Source organism: Octopus bimaculoides, chromosome 21 (assembly GCF_046866305.1).
Source record: "Octopus bimaculoides isolate indiv1 chromosome 21, ASM4686630v1, whole genome shotgun sequence".
In the NCBI taxonomy this organism is placed as follows: Eukaryota; Metazoa; Mollusca; class Cephalopoda; order Octopoda; family Octopodidae; genus Octopus; species Octopus bimaculoides.
The window spans coordinates 2,947,200-2,966,158 of record NC_142948.1 but is presented as its reverse complement, the minus strand read 5'-3'; the positions used below and the strand labels follow the sequence as shown (position 1 = coordinate 2,966,158).

The window sequence follows — 18,959 nt, the reverse complement described above, 5'->3', positions numbered from 1 at the left end:
CGCTTCTGCGCATGTTCAGAATGTATTGATTCCAGCTGCCATCTTCGACTTAATCGCTACCATGTTCTCCTACAAAGTGTCATCCTATTACGATTGAAAGATAACTGAGTGACGGAAAAGTAGTCATATACACGACCACCATCACTGACTTCCTAATAATGCAGTGATTTATTTCAGGTATTGTTTTCTTCGTTCAATCGTTTTTTATTTTTCCATTTTCATCAGTATAACATTTGGTAAATGTGAAGAATTACAGCGTAATTTCGAAGATATGAGGAATGTATAAAAACGTGATTTACTGGAAATACTGAAATGAAATCGAAACATTGTTTGCTACAGAGGTGATACTGTAATGGTTGTTAACAGGAATTCCATAATTTCTTACATCTTAAAATAAATGCCCCCCCCCCCCCACACTTCTTAAGCCTGTAAATTTGTGTTCGATTTTCAGACATATCTCCGATGCGGAAGAAATGCATTCCGAAAATAATGTAACGCGAAATTAATTTTATCCATTCGATTCTTATATAGCAAAGAGAGATACATTTTGACTGATTATTTTCGGGAAAACAAAAAAAAAGCAGGCAATACGACCACTTATATCCATGAAAATAACTATCTCGCAACATTCATTGTACAGTATATGTTTAAAAAAAATATTTGAAGAGAAATAAGCTAAGGAATCATTAAAAATCATAACGGGTTATTAATGAGAGTTATTAAGATGAATGACTCTAACGGAACGAAAGCCTGAAGTATCGAGACTTCCAGCCTGTGGCGTTTGGAGGGGTGGGCCACAGTGTCAGGTGATGTCCGTGAGGGTGCTTCACTGTTTCAACGTTTTAGCCTCGCAATCGCAATGCCGCGAGCGGGCTGGCTTGCTTCAGTAGGTTCCGTTGAACCTTCTCTGAGACCAATTGAGGCACTTGGTGTTGAATTGATATGGTCCCCACCTTTTTTTTCCTGTCTTTTCCCTTCCTTCCTCTTTTTTCGTTTTCTTTTCTCTCAGTTTTGCATTTATATTTTTAATGTGGTTTTGCATCTTACGTCTATCATATTCATACGTGTTATATATATTCCATGAAGGAAAAAAAAAAAATTCAGGTTTGAAGCTATCCAATGTTGATGTTCATAGCTTATCATCTATTCGTATATTATAGAATAGGAACTGTAGTAAACAATATTTCGATTTTATTTTGATATTTCATGTAAACCATGGATGTCTATACGTTCATCAAATTTTTCATTTTGTTTAAACTGTCATAAAATTCATAGAATACCTGAGAACAACCCGTTTTTTTTTTTTTTTGTTAACGGGCGAGGGTCTTTATATTGACCAACAACTAATCCTCGATCATAAGTCTGCTCAATACAAAGTGACCTGGGGCTGAATAACAAATAACCAGTAATGATCGATCTCCTGGACAGGACAAATTTGCACTATTATTTAGTGTAGCATGCATAAGATATCTGTAACAGTTGTTTGATGACATTTTAATAACCAATTAAAGTTTCAAGTTCATTCGTCGCTGTAAATGTTATTCACAGTTCATCAATATAGAGATGAAGTAAATTTTCCGCTGTTGTACCTATACTTTTAAGTACCCCCTATACCTTATACTGTTTCTTTATTTCAGAAATATCAAATGGCATTGGCATAAAGGTATTTCTTCAGATGTATCATCAATAATTAACATCTTTTAAAAAGTAAAGGAAGATGCTATACAGAATTAACATACTCTTGTGTCTCTAAATCTATGGTGGAATTGGTGTTAAATATTTCGCATGACCTGAGATCATTGCAAACTTCCTCTCCTTGACTGTCTGGAATATATTCATTTATAAAGGAGTTTGTAGAATCTTCAGATATCAACAGGTATCACATTTGTTAGAATTATAGTGGTAGAAAATAATTAAGAAAATACAAGAACCAGAAAAGAATAAAATGGAAGATGAAATCTGTGAGAAGCCAATTAAAATTAAAACAGAATATGAAGCAGTTTACTTCCCTAATGAGATGCTAAAAAAAAAAGGAAAAACATATAGCTGTGATGTCTGTGGTAAATCTTTCTCAGAAACAGGAAACTTAACTACTCACAAACGTATTCATACAGGAGAGAAACCATATCACTGTGATATCTGTGGTAAATCATTTTCTGAAAGTGGTAGCTTAACTATACACATACGAACTCATACTGGAGAGAAACCATATTGCTGCAACATCTGTGGTAAATCATTTTCTGAAGCACGAAACTTAACCACACACAAACGTATACATACAGGTGAGAAGCCATATCACTGTAATATCTGTGGAAAATCATTTTCTGATAGTGGTACCTTCACTACTCATAGACGTATTCATACAGGAGAGAAACCATATCAATGTGATATCTGTGGTAAGTCATTCCCCCGAAAAAGTCCCCTTACTACTCACAAAAATATCCATACAGGAGAAAAACCATACCATTGTAATATTTGTGGTAAAACATTTTCTCATAGAAGTGCCTCATATGTACACAAACGGGTTCACACAGGAGAGAGGCCATACCACTGTGAAATTTGTGGTAAATCATTTTCTTTAAAATCTTCCTTAACAACTCACAGAAATATTCATACAGGAGAGAAGCCATATCACTGTGATGTTTGTGGTAAATCATTCTCTCAAAAAAGTCACCTAAATACTCACAAAAATATTCATACAGGAGAGAAGCCTTACCACTGTGATATCTGTGGTAAATCCTTCACAAATAAATGTAACCTAACTACTCACAGACGTATTCATACAGGAGAGAAGCCATATGACTGTGATGTTTGTCATAAATCATTCTCTCAAAAAGGTGAACTAACTATTCACATAAGGCTCCATACAGGAGGGAAACCATATCACTGTGATATCTGTGGAAAATCATTCTCACAAAAATGTCGCCTAACTAATCACAGAAGTATTCATACAGGGGAGAAACCATATCACTGTGATATTTGTGGTAAATCCTTTACAATTAAAAGTAACCTAATGAGACACAAAGACATTCATAATGGAGTAAAACGATATTGCTGTAATGTCTGTGGTAAATCATTCGTTCAAAGTGGAGATTTAACTAAGCACAAACGTATTCATACAGGAGAGAAACCGTATCACTGTGATATCTGTGGTAAATCTTGCTCCACAAGTAGTGACTTAATTAAACACAAACGTGTTCATACAGGTGAAAAACCATACCACTGTGATATCTGTGGTAAATCCTTCTCTGAAAGTAGTTCCTTAGCTCCCCACAAGCGTGTTCATACAGGTGAGAGGCCATATCACTGTGATATCTGTGGTAAATCATTTTCTGAAAGTGGTAGCTTAACTAAGCACAAAAACGTTCATACAGGAGAGAAGCCATATCACTGCAATATTTGTGGTAAATCATTTTCTCAAAATAAGGACTTAACAAAACACACATGCATTCCTACAAAGGAAAGATCATTCTCTGGAAGCTGTGATGTAACTAGACCCAAGTATTCTAATTCATATGAGAAACCATATCAGTGTGAAGTCTGTGGTAAATCATTTTCACATAGAATCACCCTAACTATGCACAAACGCATTCATACAGGAGAAAGACCATATCAATGTGATACTTGTGGGAGAACATTCTTACGTAGAGGTAATCTCACCAATCACATACGTATACATACACAAGAGAAACCATATCACTGTAGCATCTGTGGTAAATCATTCTCAGAAAAAAATATCTTAACTCTGCACAAACTCATTCATGCAGGGCAGAAACCATATGACTGTGATATATGCAGCAAGTCATTCTCTCGGTGTTATGACTTAACTATACACAAACGCATTCATACAGGAGTTAAGCTACATCACTGTGATGTTTGTGGAAAATCATTCACGCAGAAAAGTGTCTTAGCTATGCACAAACGTATTCATACAATAGAAAAGCCATACAATTGTGATGTCTGCAGTATATCATTTTCTCAAAAAAATGTCTTGACATTGCATAAACGTATCCATACAGGAGAGAAACCATATTCCTGCAATATCTGTGGTAAATCTTTCTCCCGGTCATATGTCTTAATTACTCATAAGCGTGTCCATACAGGAGAGAAGCCATATCACTGTGAGATATGTGGTAAGTCTTTCTCTCATGGAAATGCATTAACTGTACACAAACGCACTCATACAGGAGACAAACCATTCCAATGTAATATTTGTGGGTACTCCTTCTTTCAAAGTAGTGTCTTAACTATTCACAAACGCACTCATACTGGTGAGAAGCCATATGAATGTGATATCTGTGAGAAGTCATTCTCTCAAAGAAGTACTTTCAACAATCACAAATATGTTCATAGAGCAGAGAAGCTGTTCCTCTGTGATATCTGTGGTAAATCATTCTCTAGAATTATTCAGTTAACTAGACATAGACGTCTTCATACGGAAAAGTAACCATATCAGTGTGATATTTTAGGAAACTCATTCTGTGGACATGAATGGCTTAACATGACTCAAACATAGTTATACAGAAGAGAAGCCATTATCAGCATAACATTTCTGGTAAATCAGTTTCTGTAAGTAGTGACAAAACAAGGCACAAATATATTAAAATAGAAGAGAAATGAAATTATGAAATCTGGGCAGATGGGTAGAAACCTTAAACAATTGTGATACAAGATGTCTTATAAAAACACAACTGTATTTACATTTTTAAGAAAATCATTGTATTGAAATACTTGTATGTATTCCATTTAACTTATTTTCACAACAGAAAAATAATATATTCTTTTATTAGTAGCAAGATTCCTTTGTCATATGATGGTTAAACAATGTTTATTTGAATATGTCTCTAAATCTCAACTTGGTGTGAATGCAATAAGTGCTCTATAATTTGTGAATCATCATTATCAATGTCCATTCTACATGGGTCAAACGTGTCAGTTAGAAGATATCACCACAGTTTCTGAATCATTTGGCATCTGAACTTCAATGCTAAGAATCTTGTGTTCTGTCCTCATTACATTTTGTGAATTTTCTAACCTGAGGTCTAAATAAATCTTATTCACTCTTAAATTATTGTCTTATTATTTCCTGTATACATGCTAATCCAATATTCATAAATTATAGAATTCACTAATTTGGATATAAGTAGTGTATTTTCCCAAACTGATCTTCACTGTATATTTTGCGATGTGGTTGCAGAAAAATATTGGCAGATGGTGAGGAGTTCCTGCAAAGTGAAGGACTTAGTGTAGTGGTTAGACCAGTGCTTTATGTATGAATGCTGTCGGTCATCTCAGTAGCGAAGGGGATATCATGTGAGAAAATTAACCAAAGTAAAGTGGTAACATGATAAGTTTAACACACCTAGCCTTTTTAGATATCATTAATGTATTACCTATGGGTTCTGAAATGCAGCTAATGCACAGTTACATGAGATTTAATATTAGCCATCTTTAACTGCAAGCCACATTGTTTATTTTCAGAATTTGGCAGGTTTTGTTTTACAGTGGATAAAAAAACATTCTTTAGTATAAATATTGTTATTGTTGTTTAGTCGTGACTAAAATTACAGATTGGAGAATCTGAAGAGGGATTTACTTGTAAGAAATGATCAGGAAATTGTTTTTCTTAGATAGAAACTGAATAATATTCATTTTTGTTATTTACCTGTCAATTCTAAGTCAGCTACGATCTAGCAGACCTACAATCAACAACTGTAACCATTCCATCTTATTTTCAGGCATAACCTAATTAGAACTACTCTATCAAGTGTGTTTTTCTGAACAAAAACAAAGTTACAGGCAAAAATATAACATTCCACTTCGATACCATAAATAAATAATATAATTTGTTTACTATAACTAACAGTACACAACTTGTACACAGTGAAAATATAATTTGTATAATGACTATTAGAGCTATGTGAAAAATATCAGTTTTTTCAGTCTTAAACACAAGGAAACAAAATATTAGATCATGATGATGGTAAGATCAATTATGGAAGTTTCCTGAAACTTTACTGTTCGGAATTGTGCGTTGGCTCTCATTTAGGCCATGTAAGGGACAAAGAACATATATTCAAGGATCACCTCCTATAATACTGATGAAGATAACTGAAAGGAAAGTTCCTGTGATGGAAATGTTCATCACATTCTCTCCTTGTAGTCACTGCTAAAATTTCAGTCAGTTATTTTCCTGGCAATGTGAAATGTGAAGAACTTTGTTCTTTTATTTACAGGAGTTGAAAGGAAAACTTTGTTATAATCAACAACTTGCCATGAGACAGGAATTTCCTATCTTAAAAATAAATCATTTAAACTCAGGTACATATAAATGGAGATTGGATCTACTTCAGATTGAAGCTGAGGATGTTTTTTTTTTATCTCTTGTTTGGTCATCCCTGACAACGACCATTCTGTTCCAGCTCTCCATAGAACCTTAAGGATCTTCATTTAAATGCAGGCAGATTTGGCTGTGTTTAGGACAGTGAGACAGGCAACACTGTCCTGCTATTGTGTTTACATGGTGAATGGTTGGGAGATTGTTTAACCTCTCTAAAAAACATTATCTATGTTCGACAGCCATTGACAACAGCATTGTAGACTTTCAGTTTGGTGGAGAATAACTTTGGGCTGCAATGCTTTGTTTGATGTGGAGTTTTTGAAATGCTTGGCTAACTCCTCTGTATACTCAACAAAGTTTCTATGTTAAAGTACTTCATTATTATTCAACATATCTTGCACATTATAATAGAATCCATCCTCCACATCTAAAAATAATTTCTTTCAGAAGGAAGTAAAGAGAAAATTGACTCCAGTACAGGATTAGTACAGAAGTAATCAATACCAAAATTGACCTCAGAGGGATTTATTTTTAGAGAGTTAGAAGAACCACATATCATATCTGACAGTCTAAGGATTCTATCAGTTTGTCATCATTTAATGTCCGCTTTCCTTGCTGGCATGGGTTGGATGGCTTGACAGGAGCTGGTCTGCCAGAGAGCTACCTGGGTTCCAATTTGTTTTGGCATGGTTTCTACAGCTGGCTGCTCTTCCTAATGCCATTCACTCCACAGAGTATACTGGGTGCTTTTCACATGGCACCAGATCTCTGTGCCTGCAAGATAAGGAACTCTCAGCTGAGAGACAGAGAGCATGGCAGTAAATGACATGCCTGTGGGTATCTCACTATCAAGGCATCATCCAGTCAGGCTGATTGCTCGGGCCAGCCTGACTAGCTCTCTCCATCCCTCCCGATCTTCTACTAATGTTTTAGGTCTATTCTGCACACTGATGTATATATGTCTTCCATGGTCTTCCAGCCACTGTGGTACCATGATTTGGTGTCCACAGCAACACATTACTCACAAGTTCTTTACTTCTCTAGCAAACCTCAATCTCTGCTCTTGGATGATTGATAAGAAAGTTGGAACATTCCCATATAACTGTTGTTTTGTTGGGTGCTCCCTCCAAGAGCTGTTGAGCACTGCATGTAACATTCTGGTGTAGGCACCATCTAGCATGCACCTAATTTTACGTAGCTTAACACGTCTTCTCAAACACAGCAAATCACCAGAAGTTTCAGTCCCTTGTCATTTCCTTAGTTAAGCCCAACGTTTGAAGATCCTTTCTCATCACTTTGTTCTACATCTTCCTGGGTCTACCTCTTCCACTGGTTCCCTTAGCAATTAGGTATTGGCACTTCTTCGTGCAACTGTCACCTCTTGCACACTTCCAATGTTGTCTCTTACACCCCAATTTTTCTGTTAAATCATTTATACTCTGTCATACATGTACACTGACATTACCCACCCAGTAAAAACCATGTTTCACTACCCTGTAGCATAGCTGTACATGCACAGGGATAATACAATCTGCCTTTTGCTCTGGTAACAAAGGTAATAGCTCTATGAACTTCACCCAGACTATGCTTATTCTACCAACTCTGCTTTCAGAACTTCCTCCTCCACAGGTAACTTGATTGCCTCCAGGTAACAGAAGCTGTCTGCTACTTTTAAGGATCCCTGCTGAACATTCAAGGAAGTCTATTCTCAGTACATTCTTAGTGTTTATTGTACTTGCATGTCTGCCACACACAAAATCTACTTTTTCTGTCAACTTTCCTATGGTACTGTTGCACCTCTTATGTGTCCAAAACTTGCACTGGCCTCACAATCGATATTAGAAACCTGATGCACAGAGAAATGGAAATAGTTGTTGTCACATTTTTAATATGATACTTCTTTGGATATTGAAAATGAAAGAAGAAAGAGGAAAGAAAGAAAATAAAAGAAAAAAGTGAAATGCAGATTTGGTTACCTCCGGTCAGCCATGGATTGTCCCGAAATTGGACGATGGGTTTGGGATTTTAAGACTGGAGAGAATGGGCTTCTGTTTGTATGTATAATTCTTTGTGTCTCATGCTTATGTCTGTTATGTGTACATGTGTATCTATCTGGTGTGGAAGGATGGAAGTAACATGGTATAAGGAGGTAGGGTAGAAAAAGGAGATGCCATTGGATGTGGGAAACCTGCAGTGGCTGGGGTCAACTTGGCAGTCTTGGGTGAGAGCAGTTTAGAGTAGTGAAATTATCTTTGTGGAAGGAAGAGGTTACTTATACCAGAAAGTGGCACAGACATTTCCTGAGTATAACATCACACACATACCAAGAAAATTTAAGTCAACATTAGAGAAGGCAGTGAAACTAGTTTATTTTATAAAAGTTTCATCTATTAAATTCTTGTGAGATGATGGGCAGTGTCTATGCTCTTATATTCTCAAATGCTTTGGCTGTAATGGGGAAGAGTACTTATCCACGCATCTAAGTTGTGTAGACATAATTTAACATACTTCTCATTCCAGCATGCATTGGATGATCCCAGAGGAACCAGCAAGACAATGGACTGCACCAAACTCTAATGTCTGCTTTGGTATCGGATCCACAGCTGGATGCTGTTCCTAATCCCTTTCCAGAACTTCTTATGTGGCACTGGCACTAGGGAGGTCACCAAGTAACTGGCAATGCAAGATCCTTCAACTGAGTGGGATATAATATTGAAGGATGTAAAAGAATGACAGAGGGACAAGAACAGGTGTTGTCTTGCTGACAGGTGAATACATAGCTTCCCCAGTTGGAAAGGGAGAGAGAGATGGTGAGGATATACTCTCAAGTTACAAGATGAATATAAAAGATAAGGATAGAGGAAATAAATTTATTTCTTCGTAGAAAGTGGTTCTGTGGGAGTGAGTGGTTCAACAACCTTTTTGTGGCTAGCTAGGGTGGCACATCATCGTTTAACGTCCGCTTTCCATGCTAGCATGGGTTGGACGATTTGACTGAGGACTGGTGAACTAGATGGCTACACCAGGCTCCAATCTGATTTGGCAGAGTTTCTACAGCTGGATGCCTTTCCTAACGCCAACCACTCCGAGAGTGTAGTGGGTGCTTTTACGTGCCACCGGTACGAAGGCCATTCAGGAGGTAATAGCAGCGGCCACATTCGAAATGGTGTATTTTACGTGCCACCTGCACAAGGGCCAGTCCAGCGGTACTGGCAACGAACTTGCTCGAATGTCTTTTCACGTGCCAGGAAGGCGACGGGCCTACAAATGAGATATATTTTTACAGCTGAAGATTAAACTAAAAGCTATGATTATTAAATTAGAAATTGCGAGGTCAGAATATCTGCAGAGCAATGTTTTTGAATCTTTCCTGACACTAAAGAACTGTTTTGTAACATCAGATGGTGATCCCTCTGAAGAAATATGCAACCCTTACATTCAAAACTTGGCAGGATTTTTTTTTTAAATGTGATTATTTTCCTCAACCAGATACGTAACAATTTCATGAGAAATTCGTTTCATGTAATGTAAAAACTGTAAAATATTTAATATTAAAATGAAGAACATAATCTTGTTGAACTTTGGTGCAACATATCATCACATGTCAGTACAATTTAGCTGTTTCTTGAAAAGCGAATCCTAAGAATCTGCTCCCAAAGCACAGAAATATTTAATGCCATTTCTAGCTATATATTTATGTGAACAGGCTTCCTCCCAGCTGTTTTATAGAAATCTTCTCTTAGAACTAACCACCACTTTGCTTGAAATTCAGAACACAGTATCATCATAATTTTAATATTCACTTTCCCTTGCTTGCAGGGATTGGAAAGAGTTTATTGGGGCAGATTTTCTATAACTAGATGACCTTCCTGTTGCTAACCCTTACCTGTTTCCAATCAAGGTAACATGATCTCACAGAATACTGGAAGTGAACGATACAGCTTGGATGACAATAACTCTTGTCAAAACAAAGAGACACAAACATATACATAAAACATCTCATAATACAAGTAATATTTTTTAAAAATTATCATTTATTTAATTGCATATTGAATTACATATTTCTTTTAAATGAGATGAAATTAGGAAAATAAGTTTGCTTTTAAATAAATTTTCTTAAGTAGACCTTTCAGAAGCTTGGGAGTCCACAAGTCAATTCATTTACATACAAGGAAGAAGACTGTGACAGTAAAAAGATTAGGAACCACTGCTGATAACAATTTCATAATTCTGTATTTTCCAGCATACAAATCAAATTTTTCAAACCGAAATTTACAACTGAAAATGCAGTGTGAAATGCAGCATATGTGGAAAGAGTGATATGTTTGAATGTTTATACTATATAGTTATATAGTACACTGACTTGTATGTTGGAAAATACGGTAATACTTAAACCAAAATATACATTAGATACAATAAGGTGTGTATATATAAGTGAAAATGTAAGATCTTGTTTTCTGGTTTGTGCATGTATTTCTAACATAATAGACACACATTCATGTTCTAACATGATCCATGTTATTTACTCACTTTATCAAATAAATTGGTTTCAGCTTTTCTGTTTCGGAAATATATTACAGAGAATATAAATAGATATTTTGCTTTTATTAACAATAGCACAATATAAGTTATCCCATGAATATAGATATTGAGGTTTTATATAATATAGATTTGGGTAGTACAATATCTTCTTTGCTGTGTGAATATTTGTTTTGATATATTTTCCATTGAATCGTTTTTGCTTCTGAATAAACATATACATGCATAGTTAGATTACATTTTGGAGAGAATGATTTACCAGATAATCACTCCTCTACCATATGAATACGTTTGTGTCTAACTAAATTATTTGAGTCAGAGAACAATTTACCACAGATATTGCAGTGAAATGGTTTCTCTCTTGTATGAATACGTTTGTGATTAGTTAATCCACCACGATGAGAGAATGATTTACCACAGATGTCACAATGATATGGCTTCTCTCTTGTATGAGTACGTTTATGGTCAGTTAACTGACCACTTCGAGAGAAGGATTTACCACAGATATCACAGTCATATGGCTTCTCTCCTGTATGAATGCGTTTGTGCATAGTTAAATCACCATTTCTAGAGAACAATTTACCACAGATATTGCAGTGAAATGGTTTCTCTCTTGTATGAATACGCTTGTGATTAGTTAATCCACCACACTGAGAGAATGATTTACCACAGATGTCACAATGATATGGCTTCTCTCCTGTATGAGTACGTTTATGGTCAGTTAACTGACCACTTTGAGAGAAGGATTTACCACAGATATCACAGTTATATGGCTTCTCTCCTGTATGAATGCGTTTGTGCATAGTTAAATCACCAGTTCTAGAGAACAATTTACCACAGATATTGCAGTGAAATGGTTTTTCTCTTGTATGAATACGTATGTGATTAGTTAATCCACCACACTGAGAGAATGATTTACCACAGATGTCACAATGATATGGCTTCTCTCCTGTATGAGTACGTTTATGGTCAGTTAACTGACCACTTACAGAGAATGATTTACCACAGATATCACAGTGATATGGCTTCTCCCCTGTATGAATGCGCTTGTGTCTAGTTAAGTCCTTTGTTTGAGAGAATGTTTTACCACAAATATCACAATGATATGGCTTCTCCCCTGTATGGATTCGTTTGTGTGTAGGTAAATGACTACTTCTAGAGAATGATCTACCACAGATATCACAGTGATATGGCTTCTCAGTATGGGTGAATTTGTGAGCTCTTAGGGCTACAGTTGTAATGAATGATTCACCACCAACATCACAATGATATGGTTTCTCTCCTGTATGGATTCGTTTGTGTGTAGTTAAGTAACTACCACGAGAAAAGGATTTGCCACAGATGTCACACTGATATGGCTTCTCACCTGTATGAGTTCGTCTGTGAGTACTTAAGCCACCACTCTGAGAGAATGATTTACCACAGATATCACAGTGATATGGCTTCTCTCCTGTATGAATGCGTTTGTGTATAGTTAAGACCTGTGTTTGAGAGAATGTTTTACCACAAATATCACAATGATATGGCTTCTCCCCTGTATGGATTCGTTTGTGAGTAGGTAAATGACTACTTCTAGAGAATGATTTACCACAGATATCACAGTGATATGGCTTCTCTCCTGTATGAATGCGTTTGTGCGTAGTTAAATCACCAGTTCTAGAGAATGATTTATTACAGATATCACAATGATATGGTTTTACTCCTTTATGGATACTTCTGTGAGTATCTAGGTAATGTTTTTGAGAGAATGATTTATCACAAATATTACAGTGGTATGTTTTACACATCTTTATAAGAAAAAACAATTTCGGACTCTTATTTTATTTTAATTGGTGTTTTACATAATCCATTTTCCATTCTTCTTCTTTCACTCTTTGTTCTGTAAAGGAAAGTACAAAAATCCTTTTATGCCAATGACATCAGGTATTCTGAAATAATAGAGAAACATTTAAGATATAGGGAATTCAACAGGGGAATACACATATTGATAAATTGTAAATATAAACTCAACTGATCAATCCTAGATATTTACAGACTATAGCTACATCTTGAGACTGTCACATTATATAATGACAACGACTGCCCCATCCTCCAAAATTTCGGGCCTTGTGCCTTGAGTAGAAAAGAGTAAAGGTTCATCCTATCAAGGCCCGTAACTAGCAATAACTACACAACTAAAACGATGAGAACAATAACAATGACAAGTCCACGGAAGATATAGGGCTTTCCTATAAGTAGGTTATCTCCCTTGGCTAGGCGGCGCTCCATGTAGACAAACTTCCGCAGACTATCCACGCTAGTGTTATTGTTTCGATGATTCAGCTATCGAAGTACTTACTGTGCCCAAGTTAAAGAAATATTTAAGATTATATGGACAGTATGTTACTGGAAGGAAGGCGGACTTGACTGAAAGGTATAAAAATTCTGTCAATGAAGAATGTCAACAAAGTAAATTCATCGGACGATACTTCAGACAAGAATAAGCAGAAGCTTATATCTCCTCTCGGTGAAGTATTGCCTGATATAATTTTAATCATCGGATTTTTTTAATATGCTAGACCACTGGTTCTAATTGATTAATATTAATTTCTACCCTTATTAATATATATATATATATATATATATATATATATATATATATATATATATATATATATATATATATATATATATATATATATAAAGAAACATATCATAGCTAGGCTTACTCGAAATTCCCACATTCATTCAGAACATTAACAACAATTTCAATGTATTTATTATTTGAATGCAAAATTCTTTATTAAAAATACCTGTACATCAACACAACAATTATTAGATTAAACATTCGTGTTTAGCCCAACGTACACCACTCGAATTTGTTTCCCCTTTTGAATTTTAACATGTTCTAATCTGTTAATGAGGAGATAAATCAAAGAGACATTTCACTCATCTACTAACTGCGTATATGATCATGCACTTACTGATATTTCAAATACTTTGTTTGGAAAAACGGATGGCAAGGGGTGATCTTTCGATGGCCCATTAAAATTGACGAAATGCTGGGAACACATTTGGCTATTTGCAGTGTAAACAAAGTCTTTCCTCACAAGTCTCGATCTCTGAAGCCAAATACGACGAATAGCTACGTTTGCAGGATATCTATGTAGCGAAATAACTTTGCCGAACCGGTCAGTGCAGTATGTGAGTCGTCTGCGGAAGTTAAAGCAAGTCACTGAGCGTGCGTACATGTCATATGGGAGAGTTCCAATCAGGGGTGATTAACAACCTTATAGGAACCCCCTATAACCCACAGATGCACCATCACGCTAACATTAGATACGTTAAACTACGCAGTAGAGAACGATAACATTCAGCCCTCTTTCCAAGAACGTGCTTCGTCGTTGTTTATAGCCCTAAGTTAATCCCGACTGAGCAGACCTGTGGGCAATGTCAATTTCTTACCAGGGATGTCACAAATTTTATGACTGATCAAATAAGGAACATTGTGTTAATGAAAGTAGAAACGATGTTTGAAGGGGAAAATATCAATAAAAATACCTCGTATTAATTACAACTGTTATCAGGAAGTCAGTGACGGTGGTGGCGTTGCTGAAGAGAATCATCTATAGATTATCATAGATAAATATATTATAACATTCAAACTTATTAATTATCCTTTAGAAATAAAGCGATCCACTTAAAATTCAAAGTAAGACTACAGCAACCATCAGGTTGAAAGGCCGAATTCAACTTCCGGTTGAACATGCGCATTCTAGATTGCCAGATGGGTGGGGTTAAACAGAAATAAGGACACGTTCTTTTTCAAACATATTCTGTAGCTTTTAATATAACAATTACTAAAAGTACTAAAAGAAAGCAACCATTTAAGGGTTGACCGTCCGGAAATATTTTTATAAATTCATGTTCTTAGAAATTTCCTATAATTTCGATTTCTCAAGTTTATTGAATTGTTTTAACTCCAATTTCTTGCAAATTTAAATATTCACTGCGTCCAATTCACCACATTATTAAATAGTGGTGCTGGTCGATCGTCACCGCGCCACAAAAAGCGAACTTTCGGAATGGTTTTTTTTTTTTTTTTTTCCCAGCGGATTCATAGGTTTTCGATGACGAAGATTCCGAATATGCAAAACATCACGTTTTCAACATTTTAAATGGATCTTTGGGGTTTGACGGGCAACATTTTTTTTGTGTGGTGTGTGCGTACGAGTAGATGTAATCGCCTTACCTCGGTTTTCCTTTCGTCGACTGCGAGTCTGTCTTGCGGTATCCAATCCTTGAAGCTTGCCCCGAACCAAAGAACACCAGGAATAGCAGCTGCTTCTCCCAAACCTAGACCGTCGCTTAACACATCTTGTCCTGACCACAACCCCGTTCGAAAAGGGCACGAATCCCGATCGAGGCTCCCTCTGCTCTTTTTCCTCTTCCGGTCAGCCTCCCTAGACACTGACATCATACCACATTTTGTAGTGTTTTTGGTACCGAAACACTTTCAAACTTCGTATACTTGTATATTTTGTGGTATAGAACAGATAAAAAATGTTTGTATTCGAAGTTATTTCACGTTAAAAATTGTCTTATTTCGATAATTTCAACCAATCACTGACGTCTATTCAGTTGAATACAGTAACTGCTGTAACGGTGTATATGGTATTAATCCTCGTTAGTTCTGACATTTCCGATTAACTAGACTGTTCGTAAACACGCGTGTTGCTCAGTTTATTTTTTCATTTGATTTGTTCTTGCTTAATCCTATCCCTAAATAGAGTTTGATTTGAAGAAGATTTGGCTGCTATTTCTAGGAAATGAAGCACTTGGTGGAGGTGCATTAATAACAGACACGCACAGCGTAATTTATTATATAAACAATATTTGCGTATGAATTACCATTTTTCTGCAATTTTGTCTGTTTCAAAAGAAAACAAACCAAAAAAACCGGATGAAATATGTCAGGGGAATAACATTTTTCTTACCGGTCAAAAGCTGCTGCTTAGAAAACAGTAGTAACTGTATTCAGCTGAATAGACGTCAGTGATTGGTTGAAATTACAGAAATACGACAACTTTAACATGGAATAACTTGCGATGTACAAAATTTTGTTAAGAAGGTTAAGAGAAGTTGTTTTATATGACACATTCTACCAATGTCCCAAGTTTGAAAGTGTTTCGTTAAGAAAACAAATGTTGCCCGTCAAACCCCAAAGATCCTTTTAAATTCCACCCCACACGCAATTTTTTAAAATTTTAAACTTTTTTTCGATTTTTTTTTTCAGTCTCCGTGGAAATTTCGAACCTGGGTTCTCTTTCCTAAGGTATTATTATTATTATTGTTCAGGTCACTGGAATCTTGTATAATTTTATTAGATATTCTTTATATATACATATAGTGGTTAAGAGCGCGGGCTACTAACCCCAAGATTCCGAGTTCGATTCCAATCAGTGACCTGAACAATAATAATAACAATATTGAAAAATACCTAAGGAAATTTCCCCAAGACACCTGAAGAAGGCTGGAGGGTATATCAGCCGAAACATTGTGTTAACATCAAGCAAGATAAGGACAAATATCCGTCGAATGTAAATAATGTACATAATTCCTTGTCTCTTCAATATAGAACTGTATGTAAAACATGTTTTCATTGAGCCGTAGAGATTATTGGGTGCGCACCCATTTTTTGCTGGGTGGCGAGGAGTGTGTGCATCAATTTTGGAAGTATGTTAAAGTTTTTAGTGAATGGATGACGGAGAATTATTTAAAATCTCATTTGCTTCTATGAGAATAGGTTGCTTTTAATGTGAAAAAACAAGGCCGACATATACAACAAGGGTACTACTAACGCAGTCGCGCGTCCGCGTAAGCTAGTCATGAGTGGTCGATCCTACAAAAAGTGCGCGTGCACAAATGAATACATGTGGTTGGGGTTGGGATCGACCACTCACGACTAGCTAGTGCGGCCGCGCGACTGCGCGTTTGGGACCACGCCGCTTTAGTAGTACCTACAACAAGTATGTAAGACATGTTTCACTCGTTTTCAGTCGATCATTTTCAGTGTAGAGATTGGCGCGCACGCGCATCCTTTTTTGATGGGTGTGGATCAAATTTGGACTTTTTTTTAATATAAAATTTGAAATCAATTAAATTTTTCTTTACCATATTGTTAATCTCCGTATTCGGATCTATTTTAAAACGGGGGCGCCAGTATTTTCTTAACGAAACACTTTGAAACTTGGGACACTGACAACCAATCACTGACGTCTATTCAGCTGAATAGAGTTACTGCTGGGCGGTCATAAAAATGTTATTCCCTGTGACATATTTCATCCGGTTTAATCGTAATTTATACGCATATATTGTTTATATAATAAATTACGCTGTGCGTATCTATGTGTGTAACAATTTTAGAGTTAGGGTTACGGTTAACAGTCTAGTTAGGGTTAGGGGATTAATACGATATACACCGTTACAGCGCTAACTGTTTTCAACTGAATAGACGTCAGTGATTAGTAGAAATTATCGAAATAAGACAATTTTTTACGTGAAATAAATTCGAATACAAAAATATTTTTCTGTTCTATAACACAAAATAGATAAGTATACGAAGTTTGAAAGTCTTTCCATACCAAAAACACTACATAAAACATAAATGAAAACTGGCGCCCCCGTTTTAAAATAGATCCCAAATTCTGTCAAAGTCGTCTTAACCGTTCGGGGTCGATAAATTAAGTACCAGTTCCGCACTGGAGTCGATCTAACCGACTTGCCCCCTCCCTCAAAATTTCGGGCCTTGTGCCTACAGTAGAAAAAATTTTATGTACTTACATTTCAAGTTTCGCTCCAAGTCTATTTTTTACATTTCCCCAATTATTCTCAGTCCATTGTCAGACGCACGTCCGAATTGTTCAGGGATTCCACTGACTCAGAGAGTCCAATGACTGGGTAGTAAGTGTAGTTGATTGATGCTACGTGAAATTGCTGAATAAACATTAAAACACTACGTAAATCCAATTGAAATACATTCCTTCCTTCAAAATGTTGCTTATAAAATGTATAGTGGTCAGAGTGAAAGAATGAGATGCAGAAAGAGGATGTGTGGACAAATCTACGTTTGCAAAAGTATTCAGAATAATATGGAAAAATGCAGTACGTTAGCAGGTGAAGATGGCCTTCTGTTTATGACTTCCCTACATTGGTTGACAAAGATATCTCTGGGTTGAAAGTAATTGATAGAGGAAAAGCAGACAAATTGATATTATCGCGGCCGATAGAACTAATTGTCTAGCTTGACAGCAACTGTTGGAGAAACATTATCTAGCAGTAATTCTTGATGCTAAAGGAAAGCTATAGTTGACCACTGATTTTGCGTGTGCGCAGTGACAAAGACGAGATGCGTCTTAGGGCATTTAGTCGATTCTCTGTTTGTGTGACATAGAGGCGACATGACTTCGTTCATCACGTGTCGTGCTCTGTGTGCTCAGGCTACATTGGCTTGTACATATGGCAAGACTGACCAGCTTTACTAAGAGCTATAATGTATTCTCTATGTGAGAACAATGGCAAAGTGATCTACGGTTTTGTTCTTTCAGGTGAATTTCTTCTGGTGGGGTTAGAGATCAAGTGGCGAAAACATTAATCAACTAAAGATAGCCATTGTTTTAGCTGTCAGCATGTGTGGTGTTATTGTTCTTAACTAAAAACAATAGCATTACCTAGCTAGGGGGGAAACTAATGATTTGGTTTCAAATCTAATGCTAGCTGGTCTTCAAACGAAAATGTATTCCACGCATCCGTTACAACTGTTTCGTCATCTTCATTGGATGAGTTGAGTTGTTCAGGTAAACGTTTCTATCTACAGTTTATCAATATAGAAGAAATGTAGTAAAATGTCCACTTTTGAATGTCTGTAGGAGGAATTCCAACCACGTTTCACGGTTCGCTACCTGAACAGCTCCCTTATAGGATCCAGTGGGTAAGGCCATCATCAGTACTTGCTGGTAGCCCTCAGTAACCAGCGGCAGCTGTCATGTGACATAATCTAAGCTTCACCTGATCAATGGGGGGTAAGGGCACATTGTTTTGG

The 18,959-nt window shown here is 36.3% G+C and overlaps 3 protein-coding genes and 1 long non-coding RNA gene across 6 annotated transcripts in view; 2 read left to right on the top strand and 2 right to left on the bottom strand.

Annotated features, from left to right (window-relative positions):
* The window catches only part of LOC106868788 (UBX domain-containing protein 11), a 283,501-nt gene that overhangs the window by 41,952 nt on the left and 222,590 nt on the right, over positions 1-18,959 (top strand). The window lies entirely within an intron of this gene.
* LOC149131474 (uncharacterized) lies at positions 18-5,068 on the top strand. The gene is made up of 2 exons (XM_089339223.1): positions 18-177; positions 1,638-5,068. The coding sequence occupies exon 2, from the start codon at positions 1,946-1,948 to the stop codon at positions 4,445-4,447; it is 2,502 nt and encodes an 833-aa protein (XP_089195349.1). The 5' UTR covers positions 18-177; positions 1,638-1,945; the 3' UTR covers positions 4,448-5,068.
* LOC106884122 (uncharacterized) lies at positions 10,357-17,854 on the bottom strand. Of its 3 annotated transcripts, none has more exons than XM_052975532.2 (2): positions 17,702-17,854; positions 10,357-12,758 (listed from the first exon to the last, which is right to left on the bottom strand). In XM_052975532.2, exon 2 carries the CDS (start codon positions 12,664-12,666, stop codon positions 11,146-11,148), a length of 1,521 nt encoding a protein of 506 aa, XP_052831492.1. In that variant the 5' UTR covers positions 12,667-12,758; positions 17,702-17,854; the 3' UTR covers positions 10,357-11,145. The 3 variants fall into 3 exon arrangements, with proteins under 3 accessions (XP_052831492.1, XP_014790835.1, XP_014790834.1); XM_014935349.3 differs by lacking the exon at positions 17,702-17,854 and adding an exon at positions 15,111-15,456; XM_014935348.3 differs by lacking the exon at positions 17,702-17,854 and adding an exon at positions 14,420-14,628.
* LOC149131473 (uncharacterized) lies at positions 12,653-14,247 on the bottom strand. The gene is made up of 2 exons (XR_016237813.1): positions 13,843-14,247; positions 12,653-12,807 (listed from the first exon to the last, which is right to left on the bottom strand). It is a non-coding gene; the product is annotated as an uncharacterized LOC149131473 (long non-coding RNA).